Source organism: Phyllosticta capitalensis (assembly GCF_038381095.1).
Source record: "Phyllosticta capitalensis strain CBS 128856 chromosome Unknown BKA78scaffold_3, whole genome shotgun sequence".
NCBI lineage: Eukaryota > Fungi > Ascomycota > Dothideomycetes > Botryosphaeriales > Phyllostictaceae > Phyllosticta > Phyllosticta capitalensis.
The window spans coordinates 1,334,339-1,351,992 of record NW_027117441.1 but is presented as its reverse complement, the minus strand read 5'-3'; the positions used below and the strand labels follow the sequence as shown (position 1 = coordinate 1,351,992).

At 53.9% G+C, this 17,654-nt stretch overlaps 8 protein-coding genes across 8 annotated transcripts; 4 read left to right on the top strand and 4 right to left on the bottom strand.

The window, feature by feature from the left end:
- Positions 1–641: 641 nt before the first annotated feature.
- BKA78DRAFT_366770 (uncharacterized protein) lies at positions 642–8,774 on the bottom strand (the record flags this gene model as incomplete). The annotated part of the gene is made up of 13 exons (XM_066892587.1): positions 8,157–8,774; positions 7,440–8,104; positions 7,084–7,391; positions 6,615–7,034; positions 6,411–6,563; positions 6,267–6,363; positions 5,729–6,220; positions 5,424–5,681; positions 4,155–5,378; positions 3,582–4,107; positions 2,360–3,536; positions 2,028–2,307; positions 642–1,970 (listed from the first exon to the last, which is right to left on the bottom strand). The coding sequence occupies exons 1-13, from the start codon at positions 8,764–8,766 to the stop codon at positions 642–644; spliced, it is 7,539 nt and encodes a 2,512-aa protein (XP_066746501.1). The 5' UTR covers positions 8,767–8,774.
- Positions 8,775–9,077: 303 nt separating this feature from the next.
- On the top strand, positions 9,078–9,487 carry BKA78DRAFT_248461 (cytochrome c oxidase assembly protein COX16-domain-containing protein; the record flags this gene model as incomplete). Its single annotated transcript, XM_066884396.1, has 2 exons — positions 9,078–9,344; positions 9,407–9,487. The coding sequence occupies 2 exons, from the start codon at positions 9,078–9,080 to the stop codon at positions 9,485–9,487; spliced, it is 348 nt and encodes a 115-aa protein (XP_066746500.1).
- Positions 9,488–9,668: 181 nt separating this feature from the next.
- BKA78DRAFT_97919 (cytidine deaminase-like protein) lies at positions 9,669–10,563 on the bottom strand. Its single transcript, XM_066894083.1, has 2 exons — positions 9,952–10,563; positions 9,669–9,897 (listed from the first exon to the last, which is right to left on the bottom strand). The coding sequence occupies exons 1-2, from the start codon at positions 10,314–10,316 to the stop codon at positions 9,747–9,749; spliced, it is 516 nt and encodes a 171-aa protein (XP_066746499.1). The 5' UTR covers positions 10,317–10,563; the 3' UTR covers positions 9,669–9,746.
- Positions 10,564–10,898: 335 nt separating this feature from the next.
- Positions 10,899–11,663, top strand: BKA78DRAFT_350967 (uncharacterized protein; the record flags this gene model as incomplete). Its single annotated transcript, XM_066891077.1, has 1 exon — positions 10,899–11,663. The coding sequence occupies one exon, from the start codon at positions 10,899–10,901 to the stop codon at positions 11,661–11,663; it is 765 nt and encodes a 254-aa protein (XP_066746498.1).
- Positions 11,664–12,516: 853 nt separating this feature from the next.
- BKA78DRAFT_97898 (uncharacterized protein) lies at positions 12,517–13,465 on the top strand. Its single transcript, XM_066894082.1, has one exon. It carries the CDS (start codon positions 12,660–12,662, stop codon positions 13,269–13,271), a length of 612 nt encoding a protein of 203 aa, XP_066746497.1. The 5' UTR covers positions 12,517–12,659; the 3' UTR covers positions 13,272–13,465.
- A 193-nt stretch (positions 13,466–13,658) lies between these two features.
- On the bottom strand, positions 13,659–14,759 carry BKA78DRAFT_350966 (uncharacterized protein; the record flags this gene model as incomplete). Its single annotated transcript, XM_066891076.1, has 1 exon — positions 13,659–14,759. One exon carries the CDS (start codon positions 14,757–14,759, stop codon positions 13,659–13,661), a length of 1,101 nt encoding a protein of 366 aa, XP_066746496.1.
- A 156-nt stretch (positions 14,760–14,915) lies between these two features.
- BKA78DRAFT_97881 (homoserine dehydrogenase-like protein) lies at positions 14,916–16,511 on the top strand. The gene is made up of 3 exons (XM_066894081.1): positions 14,916–15,101; positions 15,197–16,106; positions 16,184–16,511. Exons 1-3 carry the CDS (start codon positions 15,065–15,067, stop codon positions 16,356–16,358), a joined length of 1,122 nt encoding a protein of 373 aa, XP_066746495.1. The 5' UTR covers positions 14,916–15,064; the 3' UTR covers positions 16,359–16,511.
- Positions 16,512–16,811: 300 nt separating this feature from the next.
- Positions 16,812–17,637, bottom strand: BKA78DRAFT_247529 (Longin-like domain-containing protein; the record flags this gene model as incomplete). The annotated part of the gene is made up of 5 exons (XM_066884307.1): positions 16,812–16,847; positions 16,916–17,286; positions 17,340–17,412; positions 17,474–17,560; positions 17,617–17,637. 5 exons carry the CDS (start codon positions 17,635–17,637, stop codon positions 16,812–16,814), a joined length of 588 nt encoding a protein of 195 aa, XP_066746494.1.
- Positions 17,638–17,654: the final 17 nt, after the last annotated feature.

Genomic DNA, 17,654 nt, shown 5'->3' with positions numbered 1-17,654 from the left:
CCAGCCTCATCTCACCCGCGTTCTCCTACCTTCCCCCCTACCGTAGACTAACTACATGTACTTACGCCAAGACATCTCGCCCGCCCCCAGGCTGACTGCTCCCACCCTCCCACCAGAGGGAGGTGCGCAAACATCCACCACCACGCCCATCTCGTCGCTTAAAATCCATCACCCGCTAATGCCCAATCTCTCCATCATCACCGTCGGCGTCGTCGCTTGCGACCCTGAACATCACTCAACTCGACTTCGTGGCGCAAACAAACCCATTTAACCATTTATTGCCCCTTTTTCTCTTGGCACAAGTTGGGAGTTTTTCTGGGCAGGCTGACAGGGGTTATTGACTGCGTCTGTGCGGTTGAGGGTGTGAGTTTGTGAAAGGAGAGGGAAGGAGAGTAAGAGGATGGTCTGGAACGAACCTTCGACATGACCATGGACACTTGCGCAGAAATCACAAAAGGAAAGCTTTTTTTTTTGGCCCCAACTTTCTGATTTGTATCAAGTGAGTTGCTTGGGGAAATCAGTCATCTCGCAGTCTAGGAATCTAAAGAAAGCCGGTTTTGTTGCTCTCTCGACAACAACTCGTCATCTTACAAGCCTCGCACTTCACCTCCCCCCCAGCAGCTACCACCACCGTGACCACCCTAAAAGAAAGCACACCACCCAATGTACATCCTGGCCAGATTCTTCGGATCCGTCGCCGAGTTGATGAGCATGTCGACGCAGCCCTCGACGCTCAGACGCGCCGTCTCGTCCTTCAAGTACCCCTTGACCTTGCTGCTGACGCTCTCGAGCACCTCCTCGGGCGTCGTCGGCACATTCATGGCGGTGCGGCGCTTCTTGCCGATAAAGTCGGCCGTGGGGTCGTACAGGAACGTCTCGAGGATGGTCATGAGGGTGTCGAGGTTCTGCTGCAGCTGGCGCAGGGTGAGCTGGGCGGCCGTGCGGAAGGGCCCGTCGACGCCGTGCGGGCCCATGGCGTCGACCATGTTGTGCGTCAGGCGGAACGGCACCAGCTCGGGCTTCTCGAACGTCAGCCCCTTTTCGAAAAGGCAGTTGAAGTCGACGTGGAACACGCCCCCGTCGTGCTCCACCAGCAGCACGTTTTCGCCGTGCCGGTCCCCCAGCCCCAGCGTGTGGCCCACTATCGACATGACGGCGCACGTGCGCGTGTATTTGAGGCGTGCCGAGAACCAGGCCTCGGGCTCGGGAAACGTCTCGATGAACCACTCGTGGAGGACGGGTTTGTAGTGGTTCGTGATGAGGTCGATGAACAATTGCAAGTTTTCCGGCCTTGCTGGCTCACCATTCTTGCCTGGATCGCCAATGGCCTCTTCGAGGAGGGCCTTTGTGCGGGTATAGTCGATTTGAATATTCTTCTCGCGGTAATGCTTGATGATTATGTCGCGCATCGCTTTGAGCCCCTCGACCCATTCAATCGCTCCGCATTCCTCGTTGAGCGGCGTCACCGCGTACGTCTTGATGTTGAGACGACGTTTGCTGGACTCGACGTCCCGTAGCAGCGCACGATTGATCATGGTGTTGAATTCCATCAGCCGTTGATCCTTGCGGAGGTCGTCCTTGGGTTTGATCAAAAGGCCGTAGTTGCGTCCGTCTGATCCTCTGACCACAAGTTTACGTGGCCTTTGAAGAGACGGTAGCACCGCGACATCGTCCAGAAACGACGAGATCGTAGGGACGGTGTCTTGAAAGGCCTTGTGGTTCTTGTACTGCACATCAGATCCAGTTGGCAGGCTTGCTATTAGAGTCGTCTCCACCGGAACAACCAAAGCGCATGGCGCCAGTTTGTGATTGAATCCCAAGTCCCGCGAGAAGCTGGCCCGAGTTGTTCGCTGCTCTACCTGTGCGTCACAGGCATGCAAAAGCGCCTCTGAAAGCTTTTGCCCTTGATTGATGAGTAGCTTGAGGTCTGGCCCGCTCAGGGTGTTGTTTCTAGTTTTCTTGGCATATTCCTGGTGCTTGTCAGTACAAGACACATACAGCGTCAATGGGCTGGCACTTGCCTTTACGCTAGCCAATGTAGCCGAGCCTCTGGCAGACCTCAAAGTGTTTGTCGACTTGACGACAGCCAGTAGACTCCAAAGTGACTGCCGTGGATACTCGCCGACCACTCTGACGATCAGACGAGACAACTTGTCATAGGTCTTCTTACGATGATGGCAGATTCGGGTGATCAATTGCGGAAGAGCAGGGTAGAAGATGAATGCCGGTAGCCTCTCGATAGCGTATCTTTTAAGATGACCCTCCACCTTTTCAAGGCAGTCGTGCCGCTTCACGCGCACATAATTGCTGTGGCAAAGGTCAGCAAAAGACGGGACTCAATTTCTCAGAAATTACATACTGTGGGGCCGTGTCGTTGGGCTTGGGGGGATCATCTTCCACATCAGTGGCCAGCTCCAGCCACAGAGTGAGCAGTTTGGGCACCGTCTCGTACAAATGTTTCGTGCCATACGCAACGCTGCGCAAATAATTTTCGATAATCAGCCTCTTGCAATCAGCTGTGAATGCCAGATTTCTCTTGTTCTGTGGCAGCGACATCTCTGCGTCGCATTGCTTTGCGTAGAATTTGCCAAGATGGTAATGACCCTTTTCCCATTTCGGATATTGCTTTACCGAGGCTGTGTAGCACAAACGGGTCTTGTCGAAGGACGTTTGCCCAGCTAGATCGATCCATTTCGCTTTGAAAAGCCAGGCACGAGCTAGAACCTTGTTCTCGAGTCGTTCCTGAGGCTCATCACTCACGGTGTGTCCGTTTTTCACAATGGCCCGAACCCAAACGCCATGTGAGTCAAAAAGATTTGCGTCCATGGCTCCCTCGAGGTTCTGAATTGCCTTGCGATGATGACCATCCTTCCATAGCAGGCGAGCGTGGTCGATAATGGCTTCATCATCGCCCAGCCGAGACGCGTGGTGGACAGCGTCAAAGGCTGTAGTAGTCAAATTTGACTTTCGTGCCAGACGTGAACTGCTCATCCATGTGGAGGCGATATCAAGTTTGGTGAATCCCCGGCGAGAAAGCTGCATTGCGGCTCTTCGGAGACCGAGAATGTACTGCTTTTCAGAAGTCAGGGCTCCCAACATGTCCAGACGCCTATTGAGCGTCGTCAAGAAATCTTTGCGTTCATCATTCGAGTCCGAGGAATCTTGACTTGTGCTGACTGGGAACTCGGATCCGCGACTTATGGTATCAATCTCATAGAGGACGTGAAGTTTAAGCATCTGATCATGACAGGCTTGGAGCGAGGCGGTCGATGACGGAGAAAGTCCCCTGGCTATGGCTTCACGAAGCTCATTCACCGTCGCTCCGTAAGCGGCTTCGTCGCCGTCGCGCAGAGACAAAAAGGCTTTGCCGATACCAATGTTGAACTCTTGCAACCCTGATGGCGCAGTGACGAGAAGTTCCTCCAATGCATTCCACTTTCCAGTCATCCAGGACGCTTCTGCAGCCAGGGATAAGATTTTGGGATTGGATAACGCCGTCGTACCTTGGAAGCCCTTGACTTGGGCGAGCAACGAGTCTTTACTGGTTAGAAACAGCTTCAAGAGGATGGGTAGAAACTTACTGTACTGCCCAGATTCTCGCAAACAATTTGCCAGCTGGTATTGGATCTCCGGGTCTTCTGGCTTCTCGGCCAAAGACATCTCGTACCAGCTCTGGACAGCCGTCCATCTTCCAGCCTTTTTGTGTTCGAGGACCTGCTGTTCAGGGTCCAGAATCTGGAGAGCGGCTGAGATGCCCTCTATGCAGTCTGGTTCGTCAATCTGGGCGTAGATGTACTGCAAATGTTGATACAATCCTTGTTGATCCTCGGCTTCCATCGAATTCGCTGCTAATTCCGTACGTTGGCGCATGTACTGTTCCCAATGGAAGAGAGCGCGAGCGTAAGATCGACATTCGACGGCACGACGTGAAATGACTTCGGCAGGTATTGAGGAAAGGACGCGCTCAATGCTGCTGACCTGAGCCGTCTCGGTGATCTCATCCAACTCCAAGGGAAGACCGCGCTGGGCCAGCATACGGGCATCTGCCAGCCTCTTGCGCTTTTCTTGAAGCCATTTGGACATGTAATCCAATACCTGAAAAACGTTCTTTACTGGATTAGTCCGTGGAATTTGCCAAGTCACAACGAACTTACCTCGCTGCATCGTTTGATATTGTCGGCTTCTGGACCCGGACCCGGAATTTCTGTATTCAGAATGAGGAGGAATTCGTTGATGATGTTTTGAATCTCATGTTCAGTTCCACCCAAGATGATGTTCACTACAGTGAAGGGGAGCAAGAAGGTGGCGATTGCAAGGTCGTGTGTTCTGATATTCTTCGCCAGTACAGGGAAGACTATCTGCGGATTGTCGCCTTTGCCATTCAGCAACAAGTCGTAGACAAACATCCTCAACCAGCTGGAATGTGACCGGTCCTGAGAGAAGATGGGATACTTTTGAGGCGATTTGTTGATGGCGCCAGTGCTGTATTTGGAACTCAAGAAAGGAGTGAGCGTGCTTCGAACGCTCTCGGGCATGCGAATCCAAAGTTGGTAGGCAGGACTGGACTGTGATGAGCGTGGGCGGTAAGATAAGACGTCCTTATCCAGGCCACAAAACTTGAGGCACTCTTGCATCGCGTAGGCGACAAAAGCCTGGGCTTTGGCATTTGTCGCGGAATAGAATGACTTGACCAGGATGTTCTCTAGCATGAAGGCGACAAACTCATTCGACTCGTCCAGGCGTGTAAAGTTTGACATCATCAAAATCTCGCGACGAGGTCTGATTGTCTCTGCCCTTGAAGGATCAAGGGCACCAAACACCCCGAGGCACTCCGCCGATAGGTTGGCAATGTTTGGGTGGCTTTCAGTGAACCTTGTGCTAGCGTCCAGAATTGATCGACACAAATCCATCACCACCGGGCTAGGATGCTGACTGATTGTAGAGTCGTGGATGAATTTCTGATTGTCCTCCAAAAAGGGAATCAATTCTTTCAAAGCTTGAGTAACGACGGTCGCACTCTCATCTCGACATCGTTGGCTAAAAGCCTGGCAAAGCTCGTCGGGAGAACTTGCCCTAAATCGGTTGATATTTGCGCTGATTTTGCTCATGACCGGGATCGACGAGAATGAAGGCAGCATATTGACCCTCTCTTGAACGGCGTTCTTGTGCCCGTTCACTAGTCCCGCCACGACGTTGTGGGCTTTTGCTTGTCCGGCCGGACTGAATGAGTGCCAATTTTGCTCGACCATGGAAAATGTCTGGTCGATCAGAAACTCAACGTCCTCGTCATCCACAGCATCCAGTAGTCTTGACCACGCCGAGAAAGCTTTATCGCAAAGTGCAGGTATCTCGGAGGCTGACTGCAAACAGGCGCGAATCTGAAGACGATTAGCAAAATCACACGAGAGCTCCAGGGTACTTGCCTGAGGTAATCCAACGCTGACGGAGCTACCGGCGAGAGAAATCATGTCTTCCAAGGCGACCAGGCATTTGCTTCTTTCTGCAATCGGCTTTGGATCTCTCGAGTTGTCAATCATGTCTGAAAAGTATGCCATTATTCCCAGGATGTGATTGTGGAAAAATTCCATAATCATGTTGGATGGATTTGCCCTGGTGCTCGCTCTCGAACTACCCGTGCTTCGCATCGCAATTACAGCATACTTCTCGAAGACTCGATGGATCTACGACTCATTAGCCTGGCCAAAGGACAAAGCCATAGATTGCTCACCCGTTGCTTCTTCGAGCCTTCTTCAACTGCGGCAGCTTTGAGAATGTTGAATGCGATGAGGGTAGGATCCTGTTTGATCAATGTTTGCAGGTCCGTCGACTGGAACTCAGGGACTGATTCACACAAGAGATCCATGGCACTGTTCTCCATGTCCTCGTTCTCGATGTCATCTGCTGAATGCAGGAAGAGAATGGTCAGGATCGAGGCCATGTTGGCTTTTGGCTGCACGCAGACGTCCTGAACGTTGGTGTTGCGCGCGGCGGCGACTCTTTCCAAAATGTCCCTCTTCTTTGTCAGAACCAGGTAGGGCAGCAATTCAGTTTGAGTAAGAATGAGTAATTGGTCAATATTCGTCTCCAGGAGATCCGACAGCTGCTGGGCCTTTTGCGGACGATTGTGAAGGTCCTTGAACACCTCGAAGCTGATGTTGCGCCAGAAGGGTTTGAGCAGCGCCATTGGAGTGCATCGGAAGTATTCACTCAAAGACAAGAGCTAGAACATGTCAGCCAAGAGTTTACCACAAGATTGAGGAGCTGACCTCGTTGTAAGCCACGCCGCAAATCAACGGATGCGTGTGGCCAAGAAGATCAACAAGCTGAAGCAGCGCAATGTTGAGTTCATCTTCATCACAAACCCTGTCCATTGTCAGTGAAGCACTGAAAAGACGCTCAAGGCAACCTACCTTGCAACCTGGCCCCAGGCCAGAACCAACGTTTCTAGCTCGCCTAGCGAAGCCCTGCTCGAGATGTGTTTCACGTAGTTGAGCACGTCTATTCGGTTTTTCTGATGTATGTCCTTGTTGATATCACGGCGAAGGAAAGCTGGAATAGCGAATCTGACATCTTGTGTTAGCAATGCATGAGGGCAGGCATGATTGCATACGCACCCGGCAGCTATTCTTAGCTCCCTCTGCGGACTCCTCAAAGATTTCATGCACCACTCTCCCAAAACGTTATCACGCAGATCCAGTGCCTCAGAATCGTTGAGGTGGCTATGCAAACTTCTGATCGCAGCTGCAGCCCAGACCTTTGGTGCTTTTGATCCCTGGAACTCAGGTATTTCGATAATGTACCTCAATATGTTCAAGACCTCATTGCGCCAAGTCAACTGATCGTGAGAATCCCGAAGGTGTACATTCGTACCTGATCTGAGCTCGGTGGAATCACACCATGAACAAGACATGCTTAGAAGTTCACCGCTGCTCGAAGTGCGGGCTCTAAGCGTCCCCACCGCAGCGCAAGGCAATCTCATGAAATGATAAAGCCATTGGGATTTCGACTGGTCGGATGAAGATGCGAAGTATTGCCTATATTGTATTAGAAATGGTTGCCCAATATAGGCAATTTTCAACTTACTTGACTGCCTCGCGAAGTCCTTTAAGCTCATCTGAGGATTCCCCACCAAAGTAAAGCTTCGAAACGAGCTTGGTCCAAAGTGAGTCGTTGGTTCCTGTTGGTGCTGCACCCAGGCGCTGGCGTTTGCGCGGTCGCTGATCGTCGGGGAATTCGTCCTGAGCGTCATTCAAGAGCAGTCCTCCAAACTTCTGCGCCAACTTTTCATTTTCAAAAGACTGGAAATGAACTTCTGTTTCCTTTGGAGAAGAGGCAGTCTGAAGCGTGATATCGACACCACCCTTTTGCATGCCGCAGAGCGAGATTGCACGCTACTACAGTGTTAATTGGCCAATTCGTTGCAATGATGTATTACGCACCTGAAGATCCTTGTCCAAAGCCTCAAGCTGAGGAGCATCCTGGGCTAAAAGACGCAAAGGTAGGACGACAAGCTCTTGAAATAGAAGTCTCATTTCAGAGAAAACACCAGAGCCCACTTCCCCTCGACTTTGCCAGAATGCCTTTAGAAGGACACCGGAAAACTCCAATTGAACTGTCGAGGTAGGGCGAAATCGACAAATGTAATTGGTAATGTCCCCAAGAACATCATAGAGTAGGGTAACGACTCTGGTTTCCTGACTCTGGCACGAAAGGAGCATGTCCAGGTTACCAAGGAAAAGAAGCCAAATTCGTTGATCGTAGTCGTTGGGCGAGTGCTTGAGCAAAGATGAATGAGATACAGCCTCCCAGAAGCGACGGAGACGATCAATGGTCCAATCTGAAACGATACCACGAGTCGGTGAGATTGCGAAAGCGCTGCTGACGGAGCACAGGTAACGCGAGTTGGCAGCCAACATCGACAGAGCAATGATGCAAGCTTGGTGCAGGCTGTTGATCTCGACCTGGCAATGCCTAGGAAGCGCCACCAGCTGTTGTTCATTTGGAAGAAGGCGCAGAATACTTCTCGGTGGTGGTAGGGTCAGCATTCTTCGATTGACTTTCAATTGAGTACTTTGCATCGACTCTTCCATCTCGTCGATGACAGCTGCGAACTATGTTAGCTGCAGCTATCAAGAGAAGGCCGGGAAGAAGCGAACCATCGATTGTTGCCTGATGAAATTCAAGCAGGAGGACGCTCTCTGGCCAAAGGTCCTTAAGACTGTCATCCGAATCCTTGAACGGCCGCGAGAGTGCACAGAGCATCGAGGCAAGCAACGTGTTCAAATCCCCTTGTAATGCCTCCAAAGATGGACAAGTAAGAAGAGAGAAAAGCTTGGGAATAAGCCATGCAACAAGCGGCAAGTGGAAAATGGGATTCTCTGCGCTTGCATCTTGGTAGAATAGAAGATTTGGATTGCGTTCGAGCGAAATGCGTATAACGGAGATGCTATCTCGGGCCTGGGACAGCAGTACGTCTTGGCCAAGAGGCTCACGCTCTTTGAGCAGTGCATTCAGGCCAGCCTCGACGACCACCGAGATGAGCTGTAGGTTGAGTTCGACACCCTTTTCTCCCGCAGATGGATCTGTCAAGAATTCTTGCAATAACATGCCGTAAAGCGCATTGTTCTGCGGTTCCTGTTGATCGTTGGCTCTAGAATGGTTGTTGACAATCTGGGCGGCAATCGTCGATGGTGGAATTTCATTGCCGTAGGCTGCAGGGCCAGCAACGGCTGCCTGCTGGCTCATGTCGACTCTTCTTCGTGCCATGGCGACAGAATGTCAAGTTCCGGAATCGAGCATGATGCGTGACGCGTGAGGATGAAGTTGGATGACTGAACTTGGTAGAAGAAAGAGAGGTCTGTCAGGTCGCGTCGGTCGCGCTATCACGTGAAGATAAGATAACATTCCAGAATGTCAATGCGCAATTCCGCCAAGCCACAAGCGGCATGGACCAGACCCGAGATCTCCATTGCAGCGCTCATCCAGCCTGGCACCTGGCTCGCTCACACCACGTCCGCCGCTCAGAAAACCCAGACCTCTGGATTCACTCAACCTCGCGACAAAATCTCTCATCCACCATGGCTGGCTTTCAGTCTAAAAAGTTCCGAGGATCTGCAGGCGAAAACGTACTTGCGGCCAAGTACCGCGTTTTGATGCAAAAGCATCCGTTCCTGCTCTTCGGCTTTCCCTTTCTCGCGACAATGGTTGCTGGCAGCTTCTTTCTCACTCCGGCGACGGCGCTACGGTACGAACGGCATGATCGCAAAGTACGAACAATGAGCAAGGAAGAGGAGCTTGGGCTTGGGCAGGATCGGAGGAGGGTAGACATGAAGGAGGAATACTACGTCAGTTCTGCTCTCGCAATGACAGTAGAAACAATGGGAACGCTGATTGTGATGGTGTACAGAGATTGGCCGCCAAGGACCTGGACAACTGGGAGCAAAAGCGCGTCAAGAGACTTCCCGGCGAGCACGACGGAATCCTTTGAAGCAAACAATCGTTCAAGTTTCATTTGTTACAGCATGCTATGGAGTAAGGGTATCTCCTGGGTATATTCCATCTCAACAGGCGTTCGTCTTGGGAACCAATAAGGAAACGGTTGGGTATCTATGTCGGTCGTGGGACTCAGTCGCTAGGCTTGTCGCTGGGCTTGTCACTGCTGGTGGGCCTGTTTTCCTTGTTCTTGGGATCCAGCGGCAGGATTTCAGTCTTCAAGACGCGGGTTCCCTTGTGCTTGGGCTCGGGGGCTAGGACAGATTAGCATAAGCAGCTTTGGAGGCCCGCGGGCTCGACAACTGACCCTTTGTATTCTGCTGGACGTAGAACTTGCGCAGCAGCATAATGGCCTCCTCGCGAAAGATGCCGCCGTAGACGGGATAGGGCTTGTCCACGCTTGGACTGCAGGGCGGTCAGCTTGACACGTGGGAAAGCAAGGGAGAGCGGGAGACATGCTAGTCGTGGATGTCGAGAACGCCTCCAGTGCCGCCAAATCTGTCGTTCCAGCAGCCAAAGTAGACGGCGCGGATGTTGAACTGCCTGAGGGCCGAGGCGCACATGACGCACGGCTCAACGGTGACATAGAGATCGGTCTGGCGCAAGACGGACGGAGGGTAGCGGGCCAGGATCTGAGAGATTGCGACAAATTCCGCGTGTCGTGTGCCGTTTAGGGAACGGTTTGTGTCGTTCATCCCGCGACCAATAATGGTGCCATTCTGCACAAAGACACAGCCGACGGGCGTTTCGTCAGTGGACAGGGCCAGCTCGGCCATGCGTAGCGCTTCGCGCATGAAGCGCTGGTGGTGGGCGTCGACGGCCATGGCGGGCTAACGGTGCAGGCGGACGGGTTGAGCTTGGGAGCTTGGAAAATTGATGGTTCCGGCACGGCCCCTGATGGAGTGCAGATGCAGATGCAGACGACGACCTGGACAGCGACGTGGACGATGGAGGAGCAGTGAAGAAGTAGAGGACTGGTCAGTGTCTGCAGATGGATTGCGCCTGGCGTTCCCCGAGCAGGCCTTCCCCGTCCAGCAGGTGGTGACTGCTTCCAACTTCACCTCTCGGTACAGCTGGGCCATGGCTCCGAACATCATTTCCTCCAGTCGTCCCGGAGCGTCCTGAGGCTGGGGTTGCTGCGCTGCGCTCTGCACCACGGCTGCTGCTGCGCCTACCATCTGCCTGCTTGCTGCACCTGGCTCCTCCAGTCCTCTCTCGTCCCTCCTCTTTACATGTACGCCTAACTCGCCGCTCCCCGTCCGTCCCCTTCTCGACCGTGCAAACTGTGACGGCCACGACTGGCTTCCCCTGTCGGCCATCACCCCCGCGCGACCGCTCTGTACCACCCTCTGCCTGCTTCGCCAGCCCCCCACAACCGCACCCTTGGACCCAACGTGTTGCACGCCATGTCGCCTGCACCCGCCAATTCAAAACCAGCCGCCTTCGCCCCCCTCGACATCAAGCCAATTCGCTTCTCCCTAACCGCAGGAACCGATATACCTGCGCCTCCAGAATCGCCGCCCTCAACTCCAGGTCGCCCTCCGACGCCCGGCGGCGGCCCGCTATCTTCGCATCCCACCTCTCCCCAGGACAGCCCCGAAGATCCCATGGGAAACGCCAGCCCAAAGATTGGAAAGGACGACGTCAACGGGGCCAATGGTGATTTGCGCGGCCGCAACGTCAGCGTAGCTACCGCCAACACCAACAACTCCAAGCACGACTCGCCCAACGACAAAAACATGCTTAGCCCTACCGTGAGCAAAACTGAGAGCTCGGCCGGCAAGCGCGCTTCCTCAGTCCGCCGCTTTCTTGGTTTCCGCAGCGCGTCGTCTGCCGATTCTCTGCGCAGCAACCCGGCCACCAATCGACCCGAAAGCCCCAGTGGTTCTTTTGCCCCCTCGGCGCGCCCCAACATGCGCGAGAGGCGAAAGAGCGGAAGCTGGTTCGGCAAGCGCGCTAGCACCATGTTTGGCATTGGTAGTCTCCCTGAAGGTCTGCTTCCCAACGGCGACTCCGACAACAATCCGTCCACCACCAACAAGGGGCAGCACTCCGAGCCGCCCCAGAAAAAGGGTCCGCCACCGCCCACATTGCCCGAGTTGCACAAGCTGGGCTCAGGTCTGAACGGAGGCTCGTTTGATACCGACGACATGTTCAAAAACATCAAATAGGATGTTGATCAAAAAATGACAAAAATGGTGGCAACGTTTTAGAAAGAGCAAAAGCATTGCTGGAATGGATCGACGATGCGTCCGGTTGGCGACAGTCCTGTACCACCGCCACAAAGCAGTCGCGCTTTTACACTGAGTCGACTCATTGAGGGACCGGAAGCGACGGTCCGCACTCTACCACATTTCCTTAATATCTTGGCCTTCTCTGTTTTTTTTGGATTCATTATACCCTCGGAGCAATTCGCAGTGCTGAAAGGTTCAGAATGACTAGTGTGTGCGCTCCTGGCTTGCCTCCAGAGAACTGCGTACAGTGTTGCTACCATCTCCCTCGTCGAATACCCAACGGTCCACCTTTTTTTTCTCTGTCGGCATATTTCATCAACTCGACCCCCAACCATTTCTCTTGTTATATACACAAAGCCACGTATTGGGAGGGACAAAGATATGGGATAAAAAGGTGGTTCAAGTTAAGCCTGAACTTGAGGCCAGTTCAAATAATCCAGGTCACACATACTCTCCTCTATTTCTGGCGGAGGGTTCGTCTATTCCGTATTATATTTCTTTCATTTTCTTCGACGTCTGGAAACATCCTGCACGTTGCCGGACGTGGTGTCATGGCACATCCAGTCGCGGCAGCAGTAGCACGACAGTCTCGAGGCTGGACACAATGCCATCGTACATACGACTGCCGTGTATACAACTCAAATTGATATATCCGGGTTCCATGTTCCAGCTGCACATGCATCCCGTCACACATCTCGAACACACTCTGGAGCTCCAAAGATTCCAAGCATTCTACGCACACGTAGCGTACATCCTCGCGCGAGCTTAAGGAAAACTTCACGCAGCCCAAGCCCCTTCTCTGCTGCCAATTTCACGTCACCCCATCTTCTCGCTTGGCTCGTCCCTCTCCACTGTTTCACCTTTCGCTCCCCTCGTCGTCCAGCGCATCCGGGTGGTCCCTGCCAGCCGCTCCACCAATCAACACACGTGTCCATGTACTCAGAGGACTGGCCTTCCCTGGCATCAGATGTCGCTTTGCAAGGGACCACGCTGCGCGATCTGGCCAGTCCTCCCTTCGAATCGGCATCCAGCACGGCTTTCCCGGCTCGCCAATCGTCATCGCACGTCTTTTTGGGCTGTCGGGTGTGCTTGCCGACCGAGGATGGCTGCTACTGCTGGGCTCGCGGGGCCCGGGTAGGTCTGGGAGTCGGGGACCCTGTCTGCCACTGCGTACCTAGGGAAAGCCCTCAAACGCTGCTCGTGTCGTGTCGTCCATCTAAGGAGGCATCGGTACCTATTCTTTTCCTTTTTTTCTTTCTCGTGCGCGCCCAGCGCGATCGGAGGTTCCTCGCGCTTGGGGCGCTGTTTTACTGTTTGCGCTGTTTGAGAGCTGCTGTGCCTCCGTTTCGCCTGTTTGAACCCCCTTCCTTGCCCTGCGTTTTGCTTCCCGCACGTGGTGTTTCTAGAGTCTTGGGCGCGGGTGCGGTGCCTGACAAGGCGACTTTTTTTTTGGCTGGGGTGTTGGATAATTGGGCGGGCTGGCTTTTTTATTTTTATTTCTCGATTTATTTCGAGCGTGCTACGTCCTTGTGCCGCTATTGGTAGATTTTCTTTTTAGCCGCATAGTTCCTCCGTTGGAAGATGTAGTAGTTAATTGATATCAACGTCACTGTCCTTCTCCAGCTCATTGGCTGCCGGGAAGGAGTTGAATAATGTGCCTTGCACCGTGGACTCTTCCTAACTACTGTAACTGTGCCAGCGATAGGAAGACAGCGCCATTGCCCATAGCAGCTGTGACAACAGTGATGGCTTGCCATTGAATATCAGCCTTAAGCTGAAAGTCAAACTTGTGGCCTGTTACGATGTCACAAGTCGTGACTAAAATCCATGCGGGTAAGTAGGTGGGAGGCTGTCTGCATTATCAAGCCTTGACTTGCAGACTGAAGCCCTCCATAATTGACGCTTGCTCTCAAGAACACGGAGATGATGGCTTCACTCGCCTTCGGTGGAAGCTTTGTTCTGGGTTTTCTTCGCCGCGTCGTCGGTTTTCACAGCTGGATTCGCCGTGGATGCTGCAGCATTTGCCTCAGCGCTTGCTTCAACAGGAAGGCTCCCGATTTCGCTCATCAGTCCATCCAGAAACCTATCAGCTGTCGCGGCGGTCCTCTTTTCCCTCAGCGCCTTTCTTCGTTCTTCAACCTGCCTCTTGCGTTCCTCCAGCTTCTTCTCTTTCTCAGTCCTCTTTTGCTCTGTCTCTTTACGCTCCTTCTCTAGCGCCTCCATCTGCTTCTTCCTCTCCTCTTCATCTTTGCTGAACTGGAAGAAGGCGACGCCCTTTGTCCGAATCTCCTTGTTCGCGTCAAAGTGCTCCTGCGGCGGTGGAGTGAGCTCTCGCTGCGCCATACCCTCGTCCAGGTTGAACGCCGCGGATTGAACCGTGTCGCCATATATGAGGTTCGAAGGCATGGCCGGGCGCGCTGAGTCGCCTTCTGGTTCCTGCGCCGACTGCATCCTCAAACGCTCCGCGCGCGCAGCAGCCGCCCGTGTTCCTTTCCTTGTTCGCCCAAACTCGTCCTCGTATTCGATTTCTTCCTCACCATCATCGTCGCCATCATCATCGTCACCTGAAGAAGTGTCATCCGCCTCCTCGCCCTCAGGATGAGTCTCGGCCCACTTGCGGTCAAAGTCGACCGCGTAGCGCTCGTCGTCGTCCTCGACGTCGCCGCGCTTCATGGCAGCATACAGCCGCGCCTTCTCTTCCATCTTGCGCCGGCTGCGCCGCCACGTCGCCTCGTCGACCTCCTCACTGTGCGTGCTGTGGACCTGGGCAAAGGCCGGGTTGTCATCGTTCGAGATGTCGGCGAGTGCGCGCTTGCGACTGTTGCGGTTGTGCTGAGTGAATATGTCGTCGCGATTGCGTGGGCGGTGCCGCGGTTTCGAGTCCGCGTCTTTGGAGTTTGCGGTCGAGGAGGATGATGCGATGAGGCTGGAGAGCTGCGATGCGAAGGCGAGGTTGGTTGATGAGCTGAGCTCTTTGTTGGAGTTCTTTTTAGGGCGCGGAATGCCGTACAGCGAGCTATCTTTGGACGCCATGGTAGCAGGAGGTGTAGGGTGGCGAGGAGGTGTCGATGTTCAGTGTGTTGGTGAGTTGATTCCTTTGGACCGGCGAGACTTCCGCGGCGGGACAGCGAGATCCCTGTCTGGCGGGGCCGCGAATAATTCAACACCGCCAGAGCTCAGACAGAGTGTTATGACCCCACGTCAAGCAAAAGCGCTCGCTCCACCTGACTGACGCAATTGGAGGGGTTGAGCTTCAAATACCCAAAGGCCCGTATTCTCCTGTGCCAACTCATCTCCATTGCATCTCTGTCAAGACCTCCTCGCGCCATCAATTCACAATGCCTGCTCCCCGCCAGATCTTTCTCGCTGTCATCGGTATAGTCATCCTGTCTCCTAATGATCCTGTCCTTTTCCTCTACACACCATGAGTCATCCCAATCTGTTCCTGAGCTGACCGGCGACAACACCAGGCACCGGTGGTGTTGGAAAGTGCTTCCTCAACCAAGTCCAAGAAATCGCCGGCCGCCTCTCTCAGAACGCCCAAGCTCCCATCTACTTGTCCCTGATCCTGCTGGCCCGCAGCTCCAAGGTCCTCCGCCACGCCAACTATGCCCCCATCAAGTTCAGCAGCTGGGAGACCGACCTGAACGCCTCCTCCGCAGGTCCGCTCTCGCCTTCCGAGATTGCCGACTACCTCGCCGCCGCCCCGAGCAAGGTGGTGCTCGTCGACAACACTTCCAACCAGGACGTCGCCGACGCATACCCGCTGTTCATCAAGAAGGGCATCAGCATTGTGACACCCAACAAGAAGGCCTTTAGCAGCAACTACAGCCTGTGGCAGGCCATCTACGGCGCGGCATCCAACGGCACCGGCGCTGGTGGTTACGTCTTCCACGAGTCGTCCGTTGGCGCCGGTCTTCCCGTCCTCAGCACGCTCAAGGAGCTCGTTGAGACAGGTGACCAGGTCCGCAAGATCGAAGGTGTCTTCTCCGGCACCATGTCCTTCCTCTTCAACAGCTTCCAGCCCGTCGCCGGCGGCGGCGGCAAGTTCAGTGCCGAGGTCAAGAAGGCCAAGGACCTGGGCTACACTGAGCCCGACCCCCGTGATGACCTCAACGGCCTCGACGTCGCCCGCAAGCTGACCATTCTGGCTCGTCTGGCTGGCCTCTCCGTCGAGAGCCCCACCTCCTTCCCCGTTCAGAGCTTGATTCCTAAGGAGCTCGAGTCCGTGGCCACTGGTGACGAATTCTTGGCCAAGCTGCCCGACTTCGACGCCGACATGGAGAAGATCAAGGCCGAGGCCGAGAAGGAGGGCAAGGTGGTGCGCTTCGTGGGCAGCATCGACGTGGAGACCAAGCAGGTCAAGGTCGGTCTGGAGAAGTAAGTGTTTTGCCCCTGTCCTGTGGTTCGAGATCGGTTTGGGGGTTTGGCAGGAAGCAGCGCTAATCCAGACGCAGGTTTGACCACTCTCATCCTATTGCCGCGCTCAAGGGCAGCGACAACATCATCAACTTTTACACCAAACGCTACGGTGACAAGCCGCTCATCATCCAAGGCGCTGGCGCCGGCGGCGATGTCACCGCCATGGGTGTTTCCGGCGATTTGTTCAAGGTTCTCCGTCTCATTCACTAAGCTTGAAGCATGTGCTGCACAAAAAGTTGCATTTCCTTAGCGAATTGATTGAACCTATGGCGCACATATCAAGATTGTCAGCTTCCTGTCGAAAAGATTTCCAAAGCAGCTTTTGATCGACCCGTGCAGACCAGGAGGCCGCAGACGTGCCTCCTAACTGGATGCAGGCTCAGAGCTGCGCCCGGCCAGAGCCTTGCCCACACAGCAGACTGCAGCTGAAAGCAAGTCTTTCCCAGTTTGTCGTGGTGCATGCCGCATTTGGCTGTCGATTTTCGTCCCTCGAAGAGTGCGAGAGCATTGGAGTACTAATTCGCCCTTCCCGCGGCTGCAAGTCCGATGAAACTCTTCAAACTGGGTATGTTTTCTCGAAATTCATTAACAGTAATCGTAATGCCAACCAACCCAAACAAAAACCGTGCTCCTCGAAATGGAAATGTCCGGCAGAGAATGATTTTACATGATGAGACAGCAGGAGTTTTGCTTCTTGGCCTAGAAATCAAGTCGCGTGTCAGCGAGGATCTGGAACAAAGACCATTGTCAGGAGACAAGCCACCCACCTGGGTATAGAACATTTTGCTCTGTGCACTAAGGCCGTTGCTCTTTTCCACCAAATTGTCAAGCTTCTCTCCACGCTCCAATACGCTCTCGATCGTCTTGTGTAGCACAATTTTGGTCTCGTCCAACTCCTTCTGGATCTTCATGATGCTGTCTGCCTGCTGCGGGTCCTGGTACTTGACAATATACTGCTTCAGCTCGGGCATCGGGCATTCGGCGTTGGAAGTCATAAAGACATTGCGCGGGTATTTGCTGAGGAACTCGTCGACGATCTTGGAGAGAAGTTGGTGAGCGACAAGGGCGGGGTATTCGTGGTCGGAGATGATGATGCCGCAGACGCCCTCGGTGCGGCCGTAAGCGTGGAAAGTGTATGCTACAGTGCGAGTGAGCAGGCAGCTTCCACAGTGGTTGCCAGTGGTGTTTCACATTGTTCCTCGACGTCCTGACGTTGACCCGGCTTCGTCCTTTCGGCCACAGTCTTGCTGAACAGGGTCATGAACTCGCCAACGCTGATAAGACCGTCAGCAATGGGGACGGGCTGGTTTTGGACAGTAGGCGACGTGCCTAGAGCGCGTAAAGCGCGAGTAACTGGAGAGTTCTTGTTCGGCGCATAGCTCGACGGCAGGCTTCTGCTCGTTCTTGAGGACCTGTCCAAACGACGTCAGCGGGGGCGAGCTCGGGACCTGAGAGCCAAGCGACATACGCCGATGTAGAGAATCTTCATGGTTGCGAGGAATGGAG

Excerpts from the sequence above, each read along its gene's own strand:
- BKA78DRAFT_97919 (XM_066894083.1), bottom strand. The coding sequence starts at position 10,316 with ATGGCCGTCGACGCCCACCACCAGCGCTTCATGCGCGAAGCGCTACGC. Across the intron at positions 9,898-9,951 it reads GTTCTCGACATCCACGACTA|TCCAAGCGTGGACAAGCCCT; the intron begins GCATGTCTCCCG and ends ACCGCCCTGCAG.
- BKA78DRAFT_97898 (XM_066894082.1), top strand. The coding sequence starts at position 12,660 with ATGTACTCAGAGGACTGGCCTTCCCTGGCATCAGATGTCGCTTTGCAA.
- BKA78DRAFT_97881 (XM_066894081.1), top strand. The coding sequence starts at position 15,065 with ATGCCTGCTCCCCGCCAGATCTTTCTCGCTGTCATCG. Across the intron at positions 15,102-15,196 it reads GATCTTTCTCGCTGTCATCG|GCACCGGTGGTGTTGGAAAG; the intron begins GTATAGTCATCC and ends CGACAACACCAG. Across the intron at positions 16,107-16,183 it reads GTCAAGGTCGGTCTGGAGAA|GTTTGACCACTCTCATCCTA; the intron begins GTAAGTGTTTTG and ends ATCCAGACGCAG.